The sequence below is a fragment of the Vulpes lagopus genome, chromosome 3, assembly GCF_018345385.1.
Source record: "Vulpes lagopus strain Blue_001 chromosome 3, ASM1834538v1, whole genome shotgun sequence".
NCBI classification, from domain to species: Eukaryota; Metazoa; Chordata; class Mammalia; order Carnivora; family Canidae; genus Vulpes; species Vulpes lagopus.
Window position 1 is genome coordinate 99,464,039 of NC_054826.1, and position 26,660 is coordinate 99,490,698.

General features: G+C 41.5%; 1 protein-coding gene across 1 annotated transcript in view; it reads right to left on the reverse strand.

The window, feature by feature from the left end:
- Positions 1-26,660, reverse strand: part of LOC121487962 (radial spoke head 10 homolog B-like) — a 58,624-nt gene that overhangs the window by 5,851 nt on the left and 26,113 nt on the right. The window contains exons 10-17 of the mRNA XM_041750106.1: positions 23,765-23,954; positions 21,537-21,651; positions 20,507-20,586; positions 20,256-20,404; positions 18,178-18,285; positions 14,261-14,401; positions 11,902-12,027; positions 10,276-10,369 (exon numbers count right to left, since the gene is read on the reverse strand). Of these exons, the coding sequence (XP_041606040.1) occupies positions 10,276-10,369; positions 11,902-12,027; positions 14,261-14,401; positions 18,178-18,285; positions 20,256-20,404; positions 20,507-20,586; positions 21,537-21,651; positions 23,765-23,954 (1,003 nt within the window). The remainder of the gene's footprint in view (positions 1-10,275; positions 10,370-11,901; positions 12,028-14,260; positions 14,402-18,177; positions 18,286-20,255; positions 20,405-20,506; positions 20,587-21,536; positions 21,652-23,764; positions 23,955-26,660) is intronic.

Genomic DNA, 26,660 nt, shown 5'->3' on the forward strand with positions numbered 1-26,660 from the left:
TGTGTCTCCTGAGGTGAATAAAAGCAAAAATAAACTATGGGGACTACATCAAAATCAAAAGCCTTTGCACAGTGAAGAAAACCATCAACAAGACAAAAAGGCAACCTACAGAATAGGAAAAGATGTTTGGAAATGATAATATCTGATAAATTCTTCATATACTTAGGGTATTAATCCCTTAATACCAAAATCAAATAATCCTATTAATAAATGGACAGGGAAAAAAATAAATGGACAGGGGACCTGAATACACATTTTCCCAAAGACATTCAGATAGGCAACAGACACATGAAAAGATGAACATTCATTATTGGAAACACAAATCAAAATCACAGTGAGATATCACCTACACCTATCAGAATGGCTCAAATCAAAAACACAAGAAATAACAAGTGTTGGAAAGGATATGGAAGAAAAAGAACCCTTGTGTATTGTTGGTGGGAATGAAAATTGGTGCAGCCACTGTGGAAAATGGAACGGAGGTTCCTCAAAAAATTAAAATTACCATATGATCCAGTGGTTCCATTACTGGGTATTTATCTAAAGAAAATGAAACCACTATTTTGAAAAGGGATATGCACCCCTATGTTTATTGTACCATTATTTACAAGAGCCAAACATGGAAGCAATTCAGGTGTCTATCCATAGATGAATAGATGAAGGTGTGTGTGTGTGTATATATGTACACACTATGTACATATTTATACCTATTTATACACATATATGCATATGATGGAATATTACTCAGCCATAAAAAATGAGATCTTGCTATTTGCAACATGGATGGACCTAGAGGGTATAAAGTTAGGTGAAGTAAGAGAGACAAATACCATAGGATTTCACTCATGTAGAATTTAAGAAAACAGGGATCCCTGGGTGGCGCAGCAGTTTGGCGCCTGCCTTTGGCTCAGGGCGCGATCCTGGAGACCCGGGATCGAATCCCACATCAGGCTCCCGGTGCATGGAGCCTGCTTCTCCCTCCGCCTGTGTCTCTGCCTCTCTCTCTCTCTCTGTGACTATCATAAATAAATAAAAAAAAATTAAAAAAAAATTTAGAATTTAAGAAAACAAATGAATAAACAAGAAGAAAAGAGACAAAGTCTTAAATATGGATAAGAAAAGAAAGAGACAAAGTCTTAAATACAGTCTGGTGGTTGCCAGAGAGGTGAATGGGAGGGATGGGTGAAATTTTAAAAGAGGGTTTAAGAGTACACTTATCTTGAAAATCATAGAGTAATGTGTAAAATTGTTGAATCATACTGTAATATGAAACTAATACAACACTGTATGTTAATTATACTTCAATTTTTTTTAAAAAGTGAGTGAAACTCCTGAGACATACAAGTCGGCTGTGTAAGGATATAGTCAACAGTGTCAGGCTGGAGAGATGGACATGCAGGCCCCACACCAGAGGGGCACTGTCCTGACAGACTGATTCAACTTGGTAGGATCATGCTTCAAAAGTCAACTCCAGGAGAAGTGGCATCACCAAGATGGTGACATAGGTCATCACCTGACTTCACTCCCCCTTCAAAAGAAGAACCAGAACAAGACACCACTGGGAGAATCCTAGAATGCAGGGGTGAAGCTGAAGCCCCCCTGCACCACAGAGAACAAAGCAGCACTGGAAGGGTAAGAGGAGCAGTTAAATGCTGCCCACACCCCCCCTCAACCCTCAGGCTGGCACAGCACCACAATGAGGCCACCCCTGAGCCTGTGGTTCCTCCAGTGGGGAAAGAGAGTCCAGGGTAGACATCCAGTTCCCTCAGCATTGCAGGTCCCTCCAGTCTTACCCTATGGGAACCGCTAGGGAATCTGAGGACTCAACCACTAGGAATTTGATTGTAACAGAAGTGTGTGGGGGGGTGTCTTGCAACAGTCACTGCACTGAGATCTTGGCAGACTGAGTTCCTACCTGCAGCACCCAAGTGGCAGCCCACAAACAGCATCGTTGCACACCTACAGTACCAAATTGGTGGTGAAACCTGACCAGGAAACTCCACAGGGTACAGATCAGCCTGACTCATATCCTCAAATGAGGAGCTGTGCCAGCCCTGGAACCTGGTTAGCCCCACTGCCCTGGCAGGAGGGCTGAGTCACAGCCTGACTTACAACATCTGAACAGAAAGACAACAACACCTGCAAACTGTATAATCCAACACTTAAGCAGAAAATATGGCAGCCAGTGCCATGTGTGGAGGGTTCCACTGCTCTGGCCAAGCAGAGTAGCTGATTTATAGCCCCACCCAGTGCTAAGGAAAGCTCCCAGCCCTGCTCAGCCAGAAAGCCTGGCCAGAACACCTGGAACTTATGTAGTCCTACAACACTTGAACAGTCTGGTATGCGGAGCTGAAAGCCTGCAGAGCAAAGCCAGTGGCCTTGTTTAACCAGGAAACATGGGGGCATGGGTTGGCTTGAGTCAAGACTACAAACAAAAAGCCTTATCCACCTCAGGATAAGGCTTTTCCCTCTCCACTCAGCCAAAGAAACTAATTCATAACACTACTCCCCACCCCTTCCACCATGCCTCATTGTTGGATAGTCTTTATCCCACCCAACAGCCCTGCACTTGAACAGAGAGCACAGCCTAGAATTTTCCCTGTCTGCAGAGCAAAACCAGTAACCTGTCTGTCCAGGGAATTATTTCACAAAATTGTCTGATTCAGGAATCCCAACAATAAGACATGCCATCCAAGGACCCTGTCCTGCTGCCCCATTAGAGTAGGGAAGCTAATTCATAGCCTTGCATACAGCTGAGAATACTACCCAACCCCAACCATCTAGTAAGCCTGACCAGAACACCAAGGCAACCATGAAGCTGACCCTGTAGCCTCACTTGTGTAAGGAACCAAGCCACCAGTCCTACCTAAAAACAGTTGTTAGCCAGCAGCACCTTACTCCTGTCAACCTCAGAGCTCACACAGTGGCCTTGCCATGAAATAGAACTGATAACAAGCCCCCTTGCCCAAAAAAGTACCACCAGACACATCCAAAAACCCAAATTGAGCTTATTGGTGAGCAACTGTCTCTGCTAATGCAAGCCTGTAAAATCTGAAATCAATACCCCTTGCTCAAATGCATAGATACCAAAGTAAGGAATCAAGAATTATGAAAAACAAGTAAACATGACACCACCAAAGGAAACTCATAAAGCTGTAATAAGTGACCCTAAAGAAATGGAGATCTATAAACTGCTGAAGAATTCAGAACAATCCTCTTGAAGAAGTTTAGTGAACTACAAGAATATACAATTATACAAAATTAGGAAAACAATGCAAGAACAAAACAAGTTCAACAAAGAGGCCATCAAAAAACCCCAAAACCGAAATCCTAGAGCTTAAAAATAACCAAATTGAAGCTTTAAAGTCAGAGTGGATCATGCAGAAGAAAGAATCAGAGACCCAGAAGATAGGGCATTTGAAGTTACCCAGTCAGAGGAGCAAAAAGAAAAAAAAGGTGAAGAAAGCCTATGGCATTTATAGAACACAATTAAGAGAAACAATATTCTCATTATGGAAATTCCAGAAGAAGAAGAGAAAGGGATATAAAGTTTATTTATTTATTGTAAGGAAATCCTCCTTTAAAAAAAACATTTTATTTATTTATTCATGAGAAACACACACAGAGAGAGAGAGAGAGAGAGAGAGGCAGAGACACAGGCAGAGGGAGAAGCAGGCTCCATGCAGGGAGCCCGACATGGAACTCAATCCCAGGTCCCCAGGATCATGCCCCGGGCCAAAGGCGGTGCTAAACCACTAAGCCACTGGGGATGCCCTATAAAATATATTTAAAGCAATAAATAATGGCTAAAAACTTCCCAAGCCTAAGAAGAGAAAAGGACATCCAGATCCATGAAGCCATAAATACCCCAAATAGGTTGAGCCCAAAGAGAGCTACACTGAAGCACATTATAATCATCAAAATTAAAGAATTTTGAAAATAAGAAGTTACATATAAGGGAACACCTATGTGACTACTGACTGGTTTATCAACAAACTTTTTAGGCCAAGAGAGAATGAAATGAGCTATTCAAATATTGAATCAATCAAGAACTCTACCCAGCAAAGCTGTCCTTCAGAAATGAAGGAGAAAGACTTTTCCGAACAAATAAAAGAGGGAGCTCATCACTGCTAAACCTGCCTTATAGGAAATGCTTAAGAGGGCGCTTTAAGTAGAAGTCAAAAGATACTAATTAAAATCATAAAAACATAAGAAGGTAGTATAAAACCCACTAGTAATAGTAAATACATAGATTCTGTAATATAGTAATGGTGGTGCCTAATTCACTTACAACTCTAGTTCAAAAGTTTAAAAACATAATAAAAATAACTAAGTTACAATAATCTGTTATTAGTTACATAATCTAAATATATGTAAATAGGGATCCCTCAGTGGCTCAGTGGTTTAGCACCTGCCTTCCACCCAGGGCATAAGCTTTGAGTCCCAGGATCAAGTTCCGCATCAGGCTCCCTGCATGGAGCCTGCTTCTCCCTCTCTCTGTGTCTCTCATGAATAAATAAATAAAATCATAAATACATAAATAAATGTATGTATGTATGTATGTATGTAAATTGTAACATCAGTAACCTAAAACATGAGGGGGAGAAGTATAAAATTTAGGAATTCTAATGAAGTTATCAGTTTAAAATAGGGTATTCCAATTTTAAGACATTTTATATAAACCTTATGGTAATTACCACAAGGGAAAAATCTATACAGATAACACAAAAAATATGATATTATAGAGTTAGAGCATACTGATACCAAAGACATCAAAACACGAAAAAAAGAAACCACAGCAGGATAAAAATACAACAGTAGCTCTATGAAACAATCAGAAAGCAATTAATAAAAGAGCAGTAGTAAGTCCTTACCTATCAATAATTACTTTCAGTGTAAATAGATTAAATCTCTAGTCAAAGGCATTGAATAGCTGAATGGATAAACAGACAAGATCCAACAATAAGCTGCATCCAAGAACTCATGTTAGTCTTCAAGGCACACAGACTAAGAGTGAAGTGGTGGAAAAGACATTTCAACCAAATGGTAATCAAGAAAAAAAAAGGCAGAGGTAACTATACTTATATCAGACAACATAGACTTTAAAAATAGTAAAAAGAGACAGGCAAGGTCATTATATAATGATAAATCATCCATCAGGAAGATACAATTGTATTTATGCACCCAACTTCATGGTACCTAAATAAATAAAGCAAAAACTAACAGAGCAAAAGGAGAAAAAAGCAATACAATAAAGTTGGAGACTTTAATACCCTACTCTCAACAACAGATAGGTAATCCAGACAGATAATCAATAAGGAAACAGCAGATGTGATCAATGCTGTAGACCAAATGGAGGACCTAACAGACATATACAGAACATTCTGACAACAGCATAATACACATTCTAATCAAGCACACGTGGAACATTTCCTAGTATAGAATATGTGTTAGACCACAAAGCAAGTCTTAGCAAATTCAAGAAGACTGAAATCCTATCAAGTATCTTCTCTGACCACAATGGTATAAAACTAGAAATCAGTAACAGGAGAAAACCTGGAAAATTCACAAACACATGGAAGTTAACACTCTCCTGAATAACCAGTAGGTCAAAGAAGAAATTAAAGGGGAAGTTTATTTTTTTTTAATTTTCTTGTTATTTATTTATGATAGTCACACAGAGAGAGAGAGAGAGAGAGGCAGAGACACAGGCAGAGGGACTGGCTCCATGCACCGGGAGCCCGACGTGGGATTCAATCCCGGGTCTCCAGGATCGCGCCCTGGGCCAAAGGCAGGCGCCAAACCGCTGCGCCACCCAGGGATCCCTAAAGGGGAAGTTTAAAAGTATCTTGAGACAAATGAAAATAGAAACACAATATACAAAAATTTACAGATGTAATGAATATAGTTCAAAGAAGTTCATATTAAGAAACACCTACATTAAGAAACAAGAAAGAACTCGATTAAACTAACCTAACTCTGCCATGGAGAACTAGAAAAAGAAACTAGATCCAAAAGTATAGCAGAAGGAGGAAAATCCTAAAGATTAGAGCAGAAATACACAAAATAGAGAACAGGAAAATAGAAATATTACCAAAATTGTTTTTTCAAAAAACCAACTCTTAAACAAAATTGACAAACTTTTAGCTAACCAAGTAAAAAAGAGAGAGGACCCAAATCAACAAAATTGTAAATGAAAACAAATATATTTCTGTGGTATTAATTGTAATAAGTTTCCTAAGAGGCTATTAGGAACAATTATACACCAACAAACTGGATAATAACCTAGAAAAAGGGAGAAATTCTTAGGACTATACAACCTACCAAGATCGAATGAAGAAGAAATGGAAAATATGATTGGACCAATTACTAGTAAGATTGAATTAGTAACCAAAAATCTCCCAGCAAAGAAAAGCCCAAGACCAGATAGTTTCACTGTTGAACTTTGCCAAACATTTGAAAAAAATTAATGCCAATCCTTCTCAAACTCTTCCCAAAAACTGAAGAGGAGGGAACACTACCAAATTTTTATTTTACGAGGTCAACATTACCCTGATGCCAAAGCCAGAAAAGAACACTAAAGGACCAGTAAAGAAAACTACAGGCCAATATCCCTGGAACAAAAATATTCAATAAAATACTAGAAAACTGAGTTTAGCATATTAAAAGGATCATTCACCATGGTCAACTGGAATTTACCCCTGGGGTACAAGGATGGCCCAACATATGCATATTTCATATGAATGAAATAAAAAATTATATGATCATCTCCATAAACACAGAAAAAGCATTTGATAAAAGTCAATGTCCATTTATGATAAAAACCCTTAACAAGGGGTGCCTGGGAGGTTCAGTCAATTAAGCAACTACCTTCAGCTCAGGTTGTGATCTCAGGATCAACCCCCATGTCAGGCTCCCTACTCAGCAGGGAGCCTGCTTCTCCCTCTCCCTCTGCCCCTTCCCCCCACTTGTGCTCTCTGTGAAATAAATAAAATCTTTAAAAAACCCTTAAATTAGGTACAGAAGGAATGTACCTCAACATAATAAAGGCTATGTATGGGGTTCCTGGGTGGCTCAGGTCATGATCTCAGGTCCTGGAATTAAACCCCGTATCAGGCTTCCCAGTCAGTGGAAAGTCTGCTTCTCCCTCTCCCTCTGCCCCAACCCCCCCCGCTTGTGCTCTCTCTCTCAAATAGATAAAATCAAATACATACATACATACATACATACATACATACATACTATGTATTACAAGCCCTCAGCTCATATCATACTCAGTAGTGAAAGATTGAAATTTTTTTCCTTTAAGATCAGGAACAAGAGAAGGATGCCCACTCTCACCACTTTTATTCAACATAGTACTGGAAGGTCCTAGCCAGAGCAATTAGGCAAGAAAAAGAAATTTAAAATATCATAATTGGAAAGGAAGAGGTAAAATTGTCTCTATTTGCAGATGACATGATTTTATATGTAGGAAATCCTGAATATTCCACCAAAAAAATGGATAGGTCTAATCAATGAATCAGAAAGTTGCAGAATATGGGGATCCCTGGGTGGCGCAGCGGTTTGGCGCCTGCCTTTGGCCCAGGGCGCGATCCTGGAGAACCGGGATCGAATCCCACGTCAGGCTCCCGGTGCATGGAGCCTGCTTCTCCCTCTGCCTGTCTCTGCCTCTCTCTCTCTCTCTCTCTGTATGACTATCATAAATAAATAATAAAAAAAAAATTAAAAAAAAAAAGAAAGAAAGTTGCAGAATATAAAATTAACATGCAGAAATCAATAGTGTTTCCATACACTAACAATGAATTATCAGGAAAAGAATTAAAGAAAATGATCCCATTTGCAACACTATCAAAACAATAAAATACTTAGGAAGAAATTTAGCCAAGACGGAAAAAGATCTCTAATCTGAGTACATCAAGACTGATGAAGGAAATTAAAGAAGACAAAAATAAATGGAAAGGTAGCCCACATTCATGACCTGGAAAAATTAATATTGTTAAGATGTCAATACCACCAAGAGCCATTTATAGATTCATTGCAATCCCTATCAAGATTCCAATGGCATTTTTAATAGGTAGAAAATTTACAGCTCTAAAATTTACATGAAACCACAAAAGACCCCAAATAACCAAAGCATTCCTGAGAAAGAACTAAGCAGGAGGCATCATACTTCCTGATTTGAAGCTACACTACACAGTATAGTAATCCTAACAGTATGATGCTGGCCAAGACCAATAGAACAGAATCAGAGCCCAGAAATAAACCCATGTGTATAGTCAGTACTTGACAAGGAAGCCAGGAATGTTCAATGGAGAGAAGATCGTCTCTTCAATAAGTGGTGTTGGGAAAATTGGACATTCACATATAAAAAAATGAAACTAAATCCCTGCCTTACACCATTTATATTAATTATTTCAAAATTGTTTAAGAATTTAAATGTAAAATTAGAAGCCATAAAACTGCTAAAAGAAAACAAGGAGAAAAAGCTCCTTGACATGGATTTTGACAAGGATTTTTTTGGTTATGATGCCTAAAGAAAAGCAACATGATCAGAAATAGACAAGTGGGATGACATCAAATTAAGCAAACGAAATGAACAAAATGGGGCAGCCCGGGTGGCTCAGCGGTTTAGCGCTGCCTTGGGCCCAGGGTGTGATCCTGGAGACCCGGGATTGAGTCCCATGTCAGGCTCCCTGCATGGAGCCTGCTCCTCCCTCTGCCTGTGTCTCTGCCTCTCTCTCTCTCTCTCTCTCTCTGTCTGTCTCATGAGTAAATAAATAAAATCTTTTTTTTAAAAAAAGAAATGAACAAAATGAAATGACAACCTGTAGAGCAGGAAAAAATATTTGCAAACCATATTTCTGATAAGGGCTTCAAATTGAAAATATTTAAAGGACTCTACAACTCAACAGAAAAAAAATTAATTAAAAATAAGCAAAGCATCTGAATAGACATTTTTCCAAAGAAGATATACAAGTGGCTAACCAGTAGATGGGAAAAAAAAAGTGCTCAACATCACTTATCATCAGAGAAATGCAAATCAAACCACAATGAGAGATCACCTCACACCTGTCAGAATGTCAACCATTGAAAAGACAAGAGATAACAAATGTTGGTGGGGCTGTGGAGAAAGAGGAGCCCTTGTGCCCTGTTGGAGGGAATGTAAATTGGTGCAGTCACTCTGGAAAACAGAATGGAGGGTACTCAGAAAATTCAAAATAGAAGTACCATATAACCCAGCAATTCTAGTCCTGGGAATATATCCAAAGGAAACAAAAACACTACATGGAAGAGAAATCTGCATCCATAATAATCAAGTCATGGAAATAACCAAAGTGGTGTCCAACAGATAGATGGATGAAGTTGTGGTATATATACAATGGAATTCTATTCATCTGTTAAAAAGGAGGAAACCCTGCCATTTGTGACAACATGGATGGGCCTTATAGGCATTATGCTAAGTGAAATCAGCCAGCCAGAGAAAGACAAACACTGTATGATCTTACTTATATATAAAAATTTTTAGGGATCCCTGGGTGGCGCAGCGGTTTGGCGCCTGCCTTTGGCCCAGGGCGCGATCCTGGAGACCCGGAATCGAATCCCACGTCAGGCTCCCGGTGCATGGAGCCTGCTTCTCCCTCTGCCTGTGTCTGTGCCTCTCTCTCTCTCTCTGTGTGTGACTATCATAAATAAATAAATAAATAAATAAATAATTTTTTTAAATAAAATAAAAGCTCAGAAAAAGAGACCAGATTTATGGTTACCAGAGGCCACAGTTGGGGGCAAGAGGGATTGGATGAAGGTGGTATAAGCTTCCAGCTGTAAGATAAGTAAGTACTAGGGATGTAATCTACAGCATGACAACTATAGTTGTGATATAGAAGAAAATTGTTAAGAGTAGATCCTAAGAGTTCTCATCACAAGGAAAAAAAAATTTTTTTTGGTTATCTATATGAGATGATGGTTATTAACAAAATCTACTGTGGTGATCATTTCACAACATACATATGTCAAATCATTATGCTGTATACCTGTGACAGGCTGTAAGTTACTTACATCTCAACAGAACTAGAAACAAAATACAAAAACAAAAAAACCTCAGCAAGATCATGCCTTGAAAGTGAACTCACTCTGTCAAGTGGGTGGCAGGATTGGAAGTAGCGCTACCAGCCTAATTATATTTTTAAAAGACAGTTGTACATTTTTATAAGCCTTATATCATTTCTAAGCAACAGTATGCAAACATTAGAATTCAGTAATTCAAATACTCACCATTTTGAGACAAAAGAAAGGTTAGCCCTTTTCCTGGAGATTTAAAGTTCATTTTGGAAATTCTTTCATTACTTAGAGACTTCTTGATCTTGGGCTTTTACAAAAAAAATCATAAAGCAAAATATGATTTCTGCATCAGTGTGGATTAAAACTAATTTTCTGCATTACAAATAATTAGAAAATTATTAACGAGGCTATTCTCTTTAAGCAAAAGAGACTATCTTTGACTATTTTTAACCTGCATAAAATATTGCTATTTGTATAATTAAGGAAATGAAAACAGTTATTATATCCACTAAAACCTTCCTCCCAAGAAACCAAAGATTTGAAAGTCTTCCCTGGGATGTTGGAAAGTGTTTAGTGCATAGAGTTAACTGTGTATACGTTCCAATATTAATGGCTTTAATTTCCAGATATAATCTGTTCACATCCACATTTTTGTTTCCAACTAGATCTCAACCCCAGGCTTGTGTCTCCATTTGTGCCCCCTGGGTGTGTCTGATCAGTTACTTTAAGCCTAACGTGTCTAAAACCAGCTCCCTAATTCTGCCCCCAAACTTCCATCCCCCCCACTCCAGCCTTCCCTCATGGCAAATGACAACTGTGTCTTCCAGTCATTCAGGCCAGAAGGCTTTGAATCATCTTGGCCTTCTCTTTCCCTCTCAAACTCCGCAGCCTCTGACAAGCCTGCACATAATTCCAAGAGCTTCCTTACTAGTTTGTCAACAGTGAAGCTATAGGGAGCCTACTGATCTCTGCTCTGGGGCCCTTCCGCCTCACTGAGAAGGAAAGCCAGGCCCGCACCATGGCTGGGCACCCTCCTGGTCTGGCCCCGCTGCCCCACTGAATTCTTGTGCCCTGCCACTCTGGTGTGGCTGCACCTGCTGATCCACTTTTCTTTCAACAACCCAAATACACCCTCATGCCCATGACTTTTGACATGTCTACACCTTGTCTACACCTGTGAAACAATCAGCTCGGTCAAGAAAGTGAACATTTCCATCACCCCAAATTTCCTGTGCCTCTTGGGATTCCTCCCTTTTCTCTCATCCACAGAATACTCTTCCTCCAGATAATCCCATGGTTGCTTCCCCACTTCTTTCACATGTGCTCAAATGTCACTTCATCAGAAGACCTGTCACCACCTCACCCTGTCACTCCACAGCCTGCCTTGTTTTTTACCTTATCCCTTGTACCTCGTAAATGTGAGGAGGTGTAGCATTGTGGTAATGGGTGGAAATTCTGGAGTCAGACTGCCTGCATATAGACCCCCCGGCCCCACTAGTTACTGGATCCATGACTATGGGCAGGTTACCTAACCTTTCCATGCCTCAACTCCCTCCTAGAGATGGGAACAGTACCCAAAGGTGGTTTGGGGTGTCAAATGAGCTCCTCCTGGGAAGTGCATGGCACCTGGTAAACACCCCAGGAGTCTTAGTTAGCTATTATTACTGTTCACTTGTCTCTCTCTCCTACTGGAATGTGAAGTCCACGAGAGGACAGGTTTTTGCTTCACTGCAGGTCACTAGCACATAGAAGCGTGTTCATCACACAGTAGGTGAGCAAAACTCGTTAATACTGCAACCAGGTAACTGTTGTTATGTGGTTATAGTTGTACATGCAAACCTCTGATCTCCTTATTTTGCTAAGATCAAGCATGAGTCCCAGCTTGCTTGAAGAGGACTTGGTGCTGCCATCCTCCAGATCTGATTCCTGGCTTGTTCCTACACTTGAACTCCTGTTCTGGATGTTCTGAGCAAGGACAAACACATAAGAGGATTTGGGGTTTCCATGGAGACACAAACACGATTTTTAAAAAAGATTTATTGGGAGGATGCCTGTGTGGCTCAGCAGTTGAGCATCTGCCTTTGGCTCAGGGCGTGATCCCTGAGTCCCAGGATCGAGTTCCACATCGGGCTCCTTGCATGGAGCCTGCTTCTCCCTCTGCCTGTGTCTCTCTCATGAACAAATAAATAAAATCTTTAAAAATATATATTTATTGGGGCACCTGGATGGTTCTAAAATAAGTAAACCTTAATGACTAATTAATTAAAAAATAAAGATTTTATTTATTTATGAGAAAGAGAAAGCACAAGCCAGGGTGGAGGGGCAGAAGGAGAAGGAGAAGCAGACTCACCACTGAGCAGGGAGCCTAATGCAGAGCTCCATCCCAGGACCCAGAGATCATGACCTGAGTCAAAGGCGGACATTTAACCTACTTAGCCACCTAGGTGCCCCCACACACGATTTTAATGAAGTATAATTTACAATTAAGCTACACATAAAGTATACTTACTATTGGATGATTTTTGACATGTCTATACCTGAGAGACAATCACCTCAGTCAAGACAGTGAACATATCCATCACCCCCAAGCTTCCTGTGCCTCTTGGGAATCCCCCCTTTTCCCTCAGTCTCAGGCAACCACTGATCTGCTGTCACTACAGATTACTTCGCACTCTCTAGAATTTTATATAATTGTACTTTTTTTGTCCTTTCACCCTGCATAATTATTTTAATTCATCCTTGTCCTATATCATGAGTTCTTTCATTGCTGAGTCATACTCTATTGTATGGATATAATAGGACTTACCTTGTTGGACATTTGGAATGACATTTTAAAAAACTGAAGTGCACATGGTCCAGTGGTTTCTGAGGATGACCCCCTAGACCAGTGTTCACACTCGGTTATTGGAATCCATGTGATGCCATCCATGAAATCACGGATGAATTCAAGGCAGACATTCATTTCCCTCAGAGCCAAGCCCCAGACCACGGCCCATGATAAGGCCTCCAGTGATCCAGAAAAGCCATCAGTCATATCCTCAATTTAGAAGAGGCCTATCTGGTTATTAGGTAGACTGTGAGGTAAGGTTGAACATGGAGCTCTCTCCAGCACACAAGGAGTCTGAGACACATCAGAGAATTGTGGAAAGAGTCGCTCTTGGGATCCCTGGGTGGCGCAGCGGTTTAGCGCCTGCCTTTGGCCCAGGGTGCGATCCTGGAGACCTGGGATCGAATCCCACGTCGGGCTCCCGGTGCATGGAGCCTGCTTCTCCCTCTGCCTGTGTCTCTGCCTCTCTCTCTCTCTCTCTCTCTGTGTGTGTGTGTGACTATCATAAATAAATAAAAATTTTAAAAAAAAGAGTCGCTCTTTACACAATAAATAATGTGCTTGTGTGCGCAGGTCTGAAGAGTTCCATTGGCCCCCAAGACTCTCCCTATGGCTCCAAATGAATGGCTCAAAACTCAGAAATCCTCTAAGCCTACTTAAGACAGCCTCACCCACGTCTACTTGGTATCAATTTGCCCCAGCAGCTGGATCCTTCAACAGGGTGGCTGACACTGCCCCTACTCCACCAAGGTCTGGCAGTGGGCCTTGAGTCCAGCAGGCCTGTCCTATGAGCCGGCCACATCCTAAGGGACCCATCTAACATCTCATGCACACTCAGGAGCTGTTTCTTAACATCTTCACTCTGGGACAGGCTCTCCACTCTGGTAAACTCTAGATCATGTAATGAAACATTTCATTCTAGCCCTTCTTGTCCACCCAATGTGTTGGTTGGCACTCTGACCTTCATCAGGATATCTCTGCTACTGTGGTTTGGAGTTGATGCCCTGGGTCATGACCAGGGACCTAACTTTTTTTTTTTAAAGATTCTATTTATTTATTCATAAGAGACAGGCAGAGAGGTAGGCAGAGGGAGAAGCAGGCTCCGTGAGGGGAACCCAACCTGGGACTCAATTCTGGGACCATGACCTGAGCTGAGGGCAGATGCTCAACCACTGAGTCACCCAGGCGTGTCCCAAGGACTTAACTTAAATACAATATACTCTTTCAAAATATGAAAGGAAGTCTCAAGTTTTTTCATAAGTCTTAAATTATTTCCTGAAAGGTGACAAAAACCCAAGATAGTTTTGATATTGGTTTAACCATGCCACAATGAAACCATTTCTTGCTCTGTAGATTCTAAGACACCTTTACCTGATTCATCATATAAGGGCTTCCATGTTTGTTTCCAGACAGGTCCTCATTTGGAAAATTTAAATATTCTTTAATCATTTGTTCAGTAACAGAGATGAGTGCGAAGCTTAAGAGAGCTTCAAAGAATTCCAGGAAAACCAGCTGAAACATAAGAAAGTATAAAGGGTCTTATTCATTCTGACATACTCTGAGGTAGACAAGTGAGTCACCTGGGTGTTGGCTTCTTCCTCCAGAGGATGCCACCTCATTCAACACCCACCTATCATGGGTGCATGCCTCTTTGAAATAAAAACTACAATATTTAAAAGATTATGTGCATTCGATTATTAGAGTTATAAGCCATTTTCTATTTTGATGGAAATTTTATTTTATATTAGTTAATTGAGGACATTTTAGAAAGGGTTTCCTTTTTTCTTAAGCTACTTAGACCAGTGGCATCTAAAGTGACAAGTGCAGGTGTTACCCACTTGGCAGCCATGCCCCTCCCGGCTGTGTGCACACCTGACCACGGGCCTGCCTCCACCCGAGCAGCACCTGCAGCAGGGACAGCTTGCTTGGACTTTGATCATTCACCTGTCTCTTGGTCCTAAACCCAGAGCCCTGTGAGTCTGAGCTGGAACAGGCTTGCTCATTTGACCGATGGTGCCAGGGCAGCCCCTGCCTGCTGCCAGGGATCTGCTTAGCATCCCTGAAACCTCAGTGTCCTCTAGGCTAACAGTTGGTTGACACCTGTCCAAAGATGGCTGGTAAATGAGACATTTGATTAGCTCAAGGGCAGGACACTTTTAGTTTCTTATCCCCAAATTTGACTCTTCCTGTGACCCCACCTAACTCTCACTCACTACCCACCAAGCTCATAAACTGTCTTACCACTATGCCAGACCGCACCTCCCAAAGACTTTGCTATTTGCTGAATTGAATCACGCTGAGCATCAATTTCTCCGTCTGTAAGATGCGTCAGTACCATATACTTTGGATCAAATACATATACATGAGGATAAAATGAGATCCTGGTGTGAAGTGCCTGTCACCCCACTTGTTGAATCATTAGTGGCTGGTATTTGTAGCTGTTATCTTAAGTAAAAGCACAGGCCAGTGGGTTCCTGCCCCTACCCAGGCACCCATTGTCACTGGCCTTGAGGTGATACCAAACATCCACTTTGTAAGCATGACCCACAACAAGAAGAATCTTGCTTTCTTACTAGCTGTTCTGCTCATGTCAGTCCTACATCTTCCTCCCCTAGCAGAGAGCAAACTTTGAAGACATAGCACCCCACCTCGCACTGTGGGTGTTCTGTAAACATCAGACAGATAGAAACAGTGCCTACAATTAATAGCTCTAGCCTACTCTGTGTATCCTGGCTTATGATTTTGCCTGTCAGCTTGAGAAAAGCAGCCTAAAGTTTTTGTTCAAAATGGAGTTATTCTTACACTTTGGATAAGATCTGAAGGGAACTCACAAGCATCGTGAGGTGGAAGCAGCACAGTGGCAGATGGGGAGCTCACCCAGTATAGACACTGGAATGACAAAGTCCTTGGGAGACACTGGGATGGGATGAGTATATTTTACACTTAAGGAGGACATGAATGGGGGGGTGAGAGAGCAAAGGGAAGACTGTTATGGGCTGAATTATGTCTCCCAAAAAAGTTGGAGTCCTAACCCCCAGCACCTCAGATATGACCTTATTTAGGGATAATGTTTTTAGAGATCAAGTTAAAATGAGATCATTAGGGTGGGCCCTGATCCAACATGGCCACTGTCCTTATAAGAGGGAAATTGGGACACAGAGACAGACCTATGGCGGGAAGATAATATGAAAAGACCTGGGGAGATGGCCGCCTAACAAGCCAAGGGGAGAGGCCCAGAGCACAGCCTTTCCTACAGCCCCAGAAGGAACCAGCTCTACCTTAACTCAGTGACTACTGGCACTACATTTCTGTTATTTAAGCCCCCACAAAAATGGCGGGGTGGGGCACAGCAAGTTTAAATGTTCTGAGGTAGGAGCATGATGGGTGTGTTGCAGGAACAGCTTGGAGGCAAGTATGACTCAGTGGTCAGACAAGGACTCAGCAAGGTGGCACCATCCGTGTCTTGAGGGCCTTTACTCCAAGTGAGATGGGAAGCTGGACGGTGTGAGCAGGGGAGTGACCTGGCTGCTGCCCTGGGCAGTGGGAGGATAAGAGATGAATCAGGAAGATTAGTGAGCGGCTTTCTAGGTGACGATGGGTGGCTCGGCCAGGGTGGAAGCAGTGCAGGTGGTGGGAGGTGCCACATCCTGGATATACTTGAAAGTGGAGCCAACAAGATCTCCTGAAGATTTGAATGTGGCCTATGAGAGGAATCATCGAGACAGGGAGGGGGCCTGACAACTGGAGGGTGGAGTGCCATCAACACAGGGGGTACACAGGGGGAGGATGAGGGTCACAGCTGTAGTTTGGAGTGTGGGACACTCTGGGCTGTTAGAAGCCCAAGAGGCCACTCTGGCTAGGCCATCTGGAGCTGGAGCGCATGATTTGGGTTACAGATACAAACACTGGCCTTGTCCTCAGAATGATTATGAGACAAAGGGTGGGCGTAGCTAGAGAAAAGGACCCAGGCCTAAGTCTGGGGCACTTGGACAGGATGAGTGTGGCAGAAGTCGGAAAGGAACCAGCAGTGAGGGAAATGGAAGACCAGGGAAAGAGGGGAAGAACATGTTTGAGGTGGGAGACATGGTATTTCAGGTGCCACGGCAATGCCCCCCGGGGTAGGTCATTGCAGAGTCACTTGTGGCCTGAACGCAAATGGTGTTAGCTGAGTTGGGGGAGCCACACAGATCCCACCCTTTAGGACCTGTCCAGAAGAGGCAAATGCTCAAGGTCAAGGAGTAGATTCCTGGTGGCAGGGGTCGGGCAAGGGGAAATCAGGAGGAAGGATTAACTGGTTTGCACCACTTCCGTTTATAGAAGAAAAGACTGGGCCTGGGGAGGCCAAACTGGCCAAAGCCCTTCTGCAAGGAGTGCTGAAAACTGAAGGCACTTAGACTAAGTCACTAGAGATCCATCAGTGTCTTTGACAGGTTATAGGACTCATCTCCCAGAAAAACACACACGTGTATTAAATTGCTAAATTATCCAAGAAATAGCATCATACAGATGACCCTTGAACAACACAAGTGTGAAGTGTGTGGGGCCACCGATATGCAGATTTTTTTTTTTCTATGCATACAAGTGCTGCAAATGTCTTTTCTCTTCCTTATAATTTTCTTAAATTTTTTTCCTCTAGCTTATTTATTGTAAGAATACAGTATATAAAGCCACCTGGGTGGCTCAGGGCTTGCATGTCTGCCTTGGGCTCAGGTCGTGATCCCAGGGTTCTGGGATCCAGTCCCACATCAGGCTCCTTGTGCAGAGTCTGCTTCTCCCTCTGCTTATGTCTCTGCCTTTCTCTCTATGTCTCTCATGAATAAATAAATACAAATCTTAAAAAAAATACAGTATATAATACAAAATACATGTTGATTGCCTGTTAATGTTATCTGTAAGGCTTCCAGGCAACAGCAGGCTATTGGTAGTAAAGCATTGAGGGAGTCAAAGTTATACCTGAATTTCTGACTGCATGGGGGTGTCAGTGTCCCTAACTTGTGTTGTTCAAGGATCCACTGTAGTTTCATATCCTTTTGACTTCATTCACTACTTCTTGACATCTGAAATATTCTTTGTTATATTAACTCTAGTTTTCTAACAATCAAGGAGATACAGCTATATAGATACACACAGCTATACACACATGTATGTATACACACACATGCATATGGACATTCACATATTTATGTATGGGGTTAGAATGCTTTTCAGTCAAATCTTGGTTCTTATTTGTATCCAAGGCAGGACAGCCTCAACCATATCTGCACTATTTGTGACACCTCTTTACAAACCTCAAGTTCAAAATTGCTGTCAACACCATCATGTATGAAAGGATTATCCTCTGCGATGACCTCCACAAATTTGGTTGCTGTTAATTCTTTATTTATCATTTTAAAGTCCTGCAAAAGAATCAACCAATTAAACCACAATGGCCTGTAATTACAAATAGTTACATATTTTTAGTGTCAATTTATATCCATATGACACTTTAAGGAGATGTTCTAGAAATGCGTATCTTTGAAACTGATCCTCTTGAAAAGCATTCTAGATTAACATTGGTATTTACCTCTCTAGACCTTCCCTAATCCCTCCAAAAAGAAAAGTGTCTTTAGAGGGATAAACAAAGGGCCGAGGGGTTGGAAGAGTAGATGATTCAGATGTGAGTTATCGGCCCAGCTGTACAAGTAGGGAAATGGTGCACTGGGGGCCACAGAATCAGGGTGCTGTGGGTACTCAGGAAGGAGACCCCGCTGGAAGTAATGCTGCAGGCCAGGCTGGACACAAGAAGACTCCCTGAAAGTCCAGGTATAGACCCTGTCCACATCAACACTGCAAACAGGAGGTTTGCTCTCAGAGATACTGAACCAGAGAGCATTTGGCCCAGGACACACTGTCTCTCCTAAAGTCAGTGCTGCCGAGATTAAGGATTAAGTGAAAGTGCACCTCGCAGGGCCTGGCTCTGTGCTGGCCGACCCTCCTCTCTCCTAAGCTGCGTGCAAACCAGGCTCATAAGTTCTACTGGAAGAATCGTACTGACACCACGTGAACCCACTGATCCATCTCAGTATCACTCAACGGGAACATTCCTGAGGCGATGCAACACAGAACCACCTGTGGCTTTGTCAGGGGAAGAAACCCAGAATCCAGACAAGCCTCTAACTGTACTGCTTCAGTGGATGTGCGGGGGAAGAGAAGAACATGGTAATGAACTTTGGGAGGATGCCGCCAGCCCAAATTGGAAGGCTGACCCATCTAGAGGGACGATGACCTCGTCTCTTCAATATGAGGCCATGGAGAAAGGAGGAAAGTGAACAAATAAACAGGATACAATACTCCTCCCCCAAACACACATACTTCTAACAAGCTACTTTCCTCTAGTAGACACTAGGTCACTGTCCCTTTTCCACACACACACACACACACACACACACACACACACACACGACACTGTTAGACTTCCTGAAAGCACTCTATTCCCTATGAGTATTTGACTCATTTTCTCATTTATCTTCCCATGGTGTAAATTAAAACAAAAACTGCCAAGAGTTAGTACAAGGATATTGTAGGACTATCCTCACTATTTTATAAACTATTAGCTTCTTTAAATTACTTTTTGATGAACATTTTTTTAAATGACATCTGCTTCCCCACCCCCACCTCATCTTCTCTTACATGGCAAGGTCTGCATTAGCAAAGGCAATGAGGCTGCCTGTGCCTTCCCCTCACTGGGAAGCACATGGGGTGGTGCTCCCTCTGCCTCAGGTCCTTCCTCCATTATGGATCCCAGAATTACTCACTTCTTCCCAAAGAGGCTCAGCAAACATTCAATGGCTATGAAGATCCCTGATCTTCACCTCATTGTGTATCACAGCTAGAATACATTGTCTTTCTTTCTTTTTCTTTCTTTCTTTATTTACTCATTTGAGAGAGAAAGAGTGTGTGTGTGTGTGTGTGTGTGTGTATAGGGGGAAGGGCAGAGGCAGAAGGAGAAGCAGACCCCCCACTGAGCAGGGAGCCTGATGTGGGGCCCAATCTCAGGACCCTATGATCATGACCTGAGCCAAAGGCAGACACCCAACCAACTGAGCTACCCAGGTGCCCCTTTCTTTACTGAAAACCAAAATGCTAGGGTGCTTGGGTAGCTCAGTCAGTTAAGCATCTAACTCTTGATTTCAGCTCAGGTCATGATCACAATGTCGTGAGATTGAGCCCCATATCTCTGCACTGAGCATGGACCCTGCTTGAGATTCTTTCTCTCCCTCTGCACCTCCCCCTACTTGTGTGCACACAGTCTCTCACTCTTTCTCAAAAAAAAAAATAGCCAAAATTCTTTATTAATATAAAACCAGTCTCGATCATGAGTGTTTACTTTCAACATCCAGAGGAAGTGTCGCATCTTCATGGAAGGCTCGTGGGGAGGAGCTGTGTGTGGTCTGCTGTAAAGTGTATAAATCTCCCAGGTCTTGTCGATATAATTCATGGAATAGAGTGTTCGGTGCTGTCCACTGAATAAATTGCCTAAAGACATAATGGAAAGATAAACAGTTAAAAGATGATTACAAAGCTACATTCTGGGGGAAAAACAGTTAATAAATATAATGCTGTTAGTTTTGTATTTACCTTTTACACGGCAGGCATTCGGGTGAATGTTCTCAGTCATCAGTTTGGTAAAACACAGAAAGAGCGATGGGCTTCTGTTTCTGCCAAGACAGATTCAGTCACCCCTCTGTCCAAGAGATAAAACGTAATTCCCTCCTCTCCCTACAGAGTGAAGTCAGTAGTTTGCTTCAAATGATGAGTGTACAGAAAGGGAGAAACAATATATTTATGGTAGAGAATCCTGGCCACCACCCCTTTAGCCAAATGTTCAGTAACCAAACATTACAGGGTTAACATCACCAGTAATAAGACAATCCAACATCACATACCCCTAATGTGATGGATGTGATGTGATGTGATGTGATGTGATGTGATGTGATGTGATGCCAGAGGCAGTTCACCTCCATGTATTCTTTTCCAAAACCCAAGCCTCAGGGAAATGATGAAAACATATCAGCAGACCAAAATCAAAGGATATTTACAAAATAACTGACCAGTAGTCTTCCAAAGTGTCAAGGTCATAAAAAAAAAGTATAAGAAATTATTACAGGTTGTAGGGACTGAAGATATGGGATAACAAAACGCAAAGAACATGGAACAGAAAAGGGACATCAGGGGAAACTTGGAAAACCCAAATAAAGTCTGTGATTTCATTAGTATTAACCAACATTTGTTTCTTCACTACGATAAGTGCTCTGTGGCTGTGCAAGACGTTATTGTTCAGGGAAGCTGAGTGATGGATGGAGAGGAACTCACTGTACTAATATGGCAACACTTCTATAAAACTAAATTTATTTCAAAATAAAAAGTTTTTTTTTTTTAAAAAGATAAAGTATCCATTTTTCCCTGAGAAAGACAGGAAATTCTAGCCTATGGAAGAGTTGGTGGTGACCATTTCTGAGTAAAATCCTGAGAACAGTATTCAATATGGAAACATAACTCGCATCTGAGGGGTCTTCTAAATTTTAATCTGGTATCTCATGGTTGAGTAGTTAATATTTGTGAAACATGGGGCACCTGATGAACTCAGAGCCCTGGAAGTAGTACTTACTGGTATTCTTTGTGATAGATGTGGTAAGCCAAGTGCAGGAGGTAATTCAGAAACGTTCTCAAAAGTATTGTTGTAAACGGAGAATGAATTTCTTCAACTGGCATGTCACTATTGGCTAAAATAAAGAAAATTGGAAATTTAAGTATTTTTTTAAATTGAAGTATAATTGACAATACAACATTGTACTCAAGTGTTGCGACATGATTCACCATATGTTGCAGATTGACCCCCACGATAAGTCTTATTGATATCCTTCACCTACACAGTTACAAAAATTTCTCTTTTATTCTTGCCATGAGGACTTTTAAGATTTACCCTCTTAGCAACTTTTTTTTTTTTAAGATTCTATTTATTGAGAGAGTGAGTGAGAGAGAGAGAGAGCAGGAGCAGGGGAAGTAGAGGGAGAGGGAGAAGCAGGCTCCCCACTGAGCAGGAAGCCTGACATGGGACTTGATCCCAGGACCCTGAGATCATGACCCTGAGCAGAAGGAAGAAGCTTAACTGACAGAGCTACCCAGGCACCCCCTCTTAGTAACTTTCACATATAACACCGTATTTTTAACTATAGTCACAGCCTCTGTGACACGTTTATTTTATAGCTGGAAGTTTGTATCTTTTGACCCCCCTTTCACCCATCTCATCCACCCCTCCCCACTCTGGCAACCACCAGCCTGTTCTCTATATCTGTGAGCTTCTTGTTTAGGTTCCATTTATAAGTTCAATCATACACTCTTTGTATTTCTCTGTCCGACTTACTTCACCTAGCAAAACACTCTTAAGGTCTATCCATATTTGTTGCAAATATCAAGATTTCATTTTTGATGCCTAGTATTTTCTAAAGCCTTTTATTTTTTATTTTGCTCCTGGTATGCAATACAAAGAACTGAGTTTGATGGAGTATCTTTTTTGCTAGTAAATACCAATGAGCAGCATATACACATCCACTTAAAACTTAAGTACCACTCAAAAGATCTCGATCTGGTCACTGCTCAAGAAACTTACAAGATACCGTGTGCCAGTGTTTTTTCAAAGTGGTCTGAGCCACATGTGATTGATGATTCTAATTTTTTTTTAAGATTTTATTTATTTATTTATTCATGAAGACACACAGAGAGAGGCAGATACACAGGCAGAGGGAGAAGCAGGCTCCATGCAGGGAGCCCAATGTGGGACTTGATCCTGGGACTCCAGGATCATGCTCTGAGCAGAAGGCAGACACCAAACTGCTGAGCCACCCAGGGATCCTGATGATTCTAATTCTAAATATATTCTAAATCTGTATCAAACACTTACATTTCAGGTAAATAGGTATTAGTTCTTTTTTTTTTTTTTTTTTAGGTATTAGGTTCTAATATTTTATTTTTCAAGTAGATAATTTGAGGTTTTCAAGGCCTGCTTCCCAGAATTCAACTGTAAGGAGTAAAATCTTCAAAGGTATTAAGTTTATCACATGAACTTTCTCATTTGAAATCAAGCCCAAGCCCAAGACAACCTAAAGTGTTTTCTCGGCTATGACAAGCCCTCCTTAATCCTCTCTGCTTCTGATCTCACGATTTTAGTGGGTTTTACAGATCAGGGGCAGGCAAACTTATCTGTCAAGAGCCAGACAGTACATATTTTATGCTTTGTAGGCCACACAATCTCTGTCACAACCCCTCAGTTCTGGTATCATAGGACAAAAACAGCCACAGACAGTGCATGAGAAAATGGGCATGGCTGTGTTCCAATAAAACTTTACTTATGGGAACAGGCAGGAGGCTGGATTCAGCCCATAGGCCCTGCTGTAGATAATCTTTCACTGCTGCCATTATTTCAAAAAATTGTCTCAAGTACATTTTAAGCACCTTGGGAAGACAACCATGTGTTGATTTCTGGAACACCTCTCCCAAGATCTGTCTTCCTCACTCCCTCCACATTTTCTGACTGGTTTCATGGTGACATGATGTTATACTACTGTTTAAACCAAAAGATGTTGAGGTACCTGGGTGGCTCAGTCAGTTAAGCATCTGACTTCAGGTCAGGTCATGATCTCAGGGTCTGGGATCAAGCCCCATGTCAAGCCCCGTGTTGGGCTCCAAGCTCAGCAGGAAGTCTGCTTCTCCCTCTGCCCCTCTCCCCACTCATGCTCTCTCTCTCTCTCTCTCTCTCTCTCTCTCTCTCTCTCTCTCTAATAAATAAATAAAATCTTAATTTAAAAAACACAAAATATGTGGATCTGGAATACTCACTACTTAATACCCTGTCCATATCAGCAAGAGTTATATTATGGTGATGAAATTTGCAGTCTTTTAGAAACCTCCAGAAGTGAAGCTTTGTCATCAGGAAGGTATTATCCAGAGAGCAATCACATCCTAGGCTGCTGTAGAAGCAATAGATTCTTCTCAATTCTGTGATATTTCTTAAGACAGCATATTCTACCTACAAAGAAAAAACCATGCATGTCTTAATCTTGCCTAATAAGAACAAAAGCAAAAGAAACAACATCTGTTTTGTAAATTAAATGGGATAACATATGTGAAGTAATAGCATTTAACTCTTATCACTGTAAGAGCTCAACAAATGTTATATTTTTCTCCACTCATCTCCAGTTAATAAAATGCATTTTCTGAATAACATTTTTAAAAAGTGCTGTTATCAGTACAATGGAATTGCTTTCATACTGCTATGTGGTAGCATCCTATTTGGGCAGCAATAAAATCCTCTAGTCTACAAAGCAGTATCTTTCATGAAAACAGACACAAAAATCCTCAAGAAAATAGGAGTATATGAAATATAGCAATATATAAAACAAATAATAAGTCAACACCAAGTGGGGTTTATCCTGGGATCGCAAGACTGGTTCAACCAGCTTTGTTGGTTGGTTGGTTGGTGGGTTGGTTGTTTAGTAGACTTCACACCCAACATGGATCCTCATGTGGGGCTGGAATGCACAACCATAAGATCGAGACCTGAGCTGAGATCAAGAGTCGGACACCCAACTGACTGAGACACCCAGCCTTGGTTGATTTAAAACATGCAACTAACATCATACTTCCTGCTAAAAGTCTGAAATAGAAGATACTCACACTCATTACTAACCTCCCTCTCTGTCCCCAATCACCTTCTATAATTTTCCCCAACTCTCAATACCCTTATGCTACCTTGACTTCCCCATACATGTAACCCTGCAGCATATGCAGTGCCCTGTTCTCCAAAACCACTTACGCTCTGTTTCTCCCTCCCAAATGAAATATTCAGGAAATGTGAGGACTGGTGTTTGGGGCCCCCAAGGAGATGGAAGTGTCCCACCTGGCAGTTGCATCAGGCATCTGATTCTTCTTAGCATTAACCCCTGCTTTTAAAAATTTAATTCAATTGGATAAACATATATAGACTGCCCTATCTAAAGCACTGTTCTAGAGTAAGCACAGAATTTTCTTCATGAAGCTTAAAACCTGGGAAAGACACCATAAGGAAGTGCCACTGGTAGAACAGAGCCATGGAGAATGGACAGGTGGATTCCAAGGAAGTTCCCTAGAGGATGCTGTACTTGAACTGAGCCTCATAGCACAGAAAAAAAATGAGAACTTCACAGACATCAGGCCCCCCCAGTGGAAGCTGGGGTGGGGGAAGCAGAGAGGTTGAGGTGCTTTTGGAATTCCAGGAGGGCTGCCTGACCTGGATAAAGGGTATCCCTGCTCTCTGCCCCAGCTGCCTCACGGGCAAAGGAGGACAACCACAGTTCCAGCCCCATAGGCTGTTGGGGGGATTTACCAAAATAAAGGTGTTTGGGAACATGCCCAGCGCATGTTCCTGTGTACATGTTGGACATTATTACCATGTGAGTGCAGGGTAAGGAGGAGGGAGATTGACAGGGGCAGGTTGGCAAGAGGCTGATATCAGATCCAAGGTGGTTCTGAATACACACTCAGGAACAGGACATGGGTAGCCAAGGCAACTACCTGATGGAAGAGGCCAGAGCTAGAAGGGCAAGAGAGCTTGTCCAGAACCCCTGCTCAAAAAAAGATACTGCATCTTGACAAAATGATCCAATAACAATAACGAATACATATAACGAACACAGCAGATAAGTCCACATGGAGGGACATTCTTCATAGTAAGCGAGCGAGACTTTTCCAAGCTCTGGAGGTCACGGAGTACCATGGAAGGCAGAGGCTCCATCACAGACAGAGGAACTTAAAGAGATGTGACTGCTGCATGCGGCGTGGGGCCTGGGGTGGAATCCTGCGACAGAGAAGGAGCACTGCGAGAAAAAGCGAAATTCAATTAAAATCCATGGCTTAGTTTTGGTGGCAAGTGAGGGCCATGTCTCAGCTTCAGTCTCCAATCTGCAGCAATGGGAGATGCTCATGTGCCAAGGAGCTAGTGGCAGGGATGCAGAAACCTCGCTTGTGCAGCTCTTCTGTAGGGCTCAAGTCCTCTCAAAAGGTTCAGAAAAAAAAAAATAGAAGTTTTCCTAACTAGATTGTAATATATCTATATTATGAAATACCATGTAACCATTAAACATTTTTAGAGGCATTTCTAAAATGTCAAGTTACAGATTTTTTTCATTTCCTAGGTCCTATTTCTATAATTGAATTTTCTATAAAGAGCATGTGCTTTTATAATCATAAAATAGTCAATATTATTTTTAAACTTGTAGTTGTTTACCTGTTTTGTCATGGGAAGAACTCTAAAGTGGAAAGTGAATGATACATATGTAAACCAAAAAAGAAAGAAAGGGGGGAGAGAGAAAAAAAACTATAAGGATACAGCTCCCTTTGGAGTGAATCAATGCATGTTCATTTATCCACCTAAAAATTATATTGTAGGAGAATATTTAATAGCACTGAAGAGCTATGATTAAATACACACACAAAAAAGAGATTATATGAGCAGAATGCTCCAATTCTAATTATGTTTGCTCAGAACAAAACTGGAAAGATGGTCACCAGATTTTGTCTGGGTGGAGATTCTCTTCCATTTTTTTCCTATCTGCATTTTTCTAAATTTTCTACAAGTATCGTGTACTATTTTCATAACTCTTCTTATCTCATTTTTCTAAATTTTCTACATGTATCATGTACTATTTTCATAACTCTTATCTGCATTTTTCTAAATTTTCTACATGTATTGTGTACT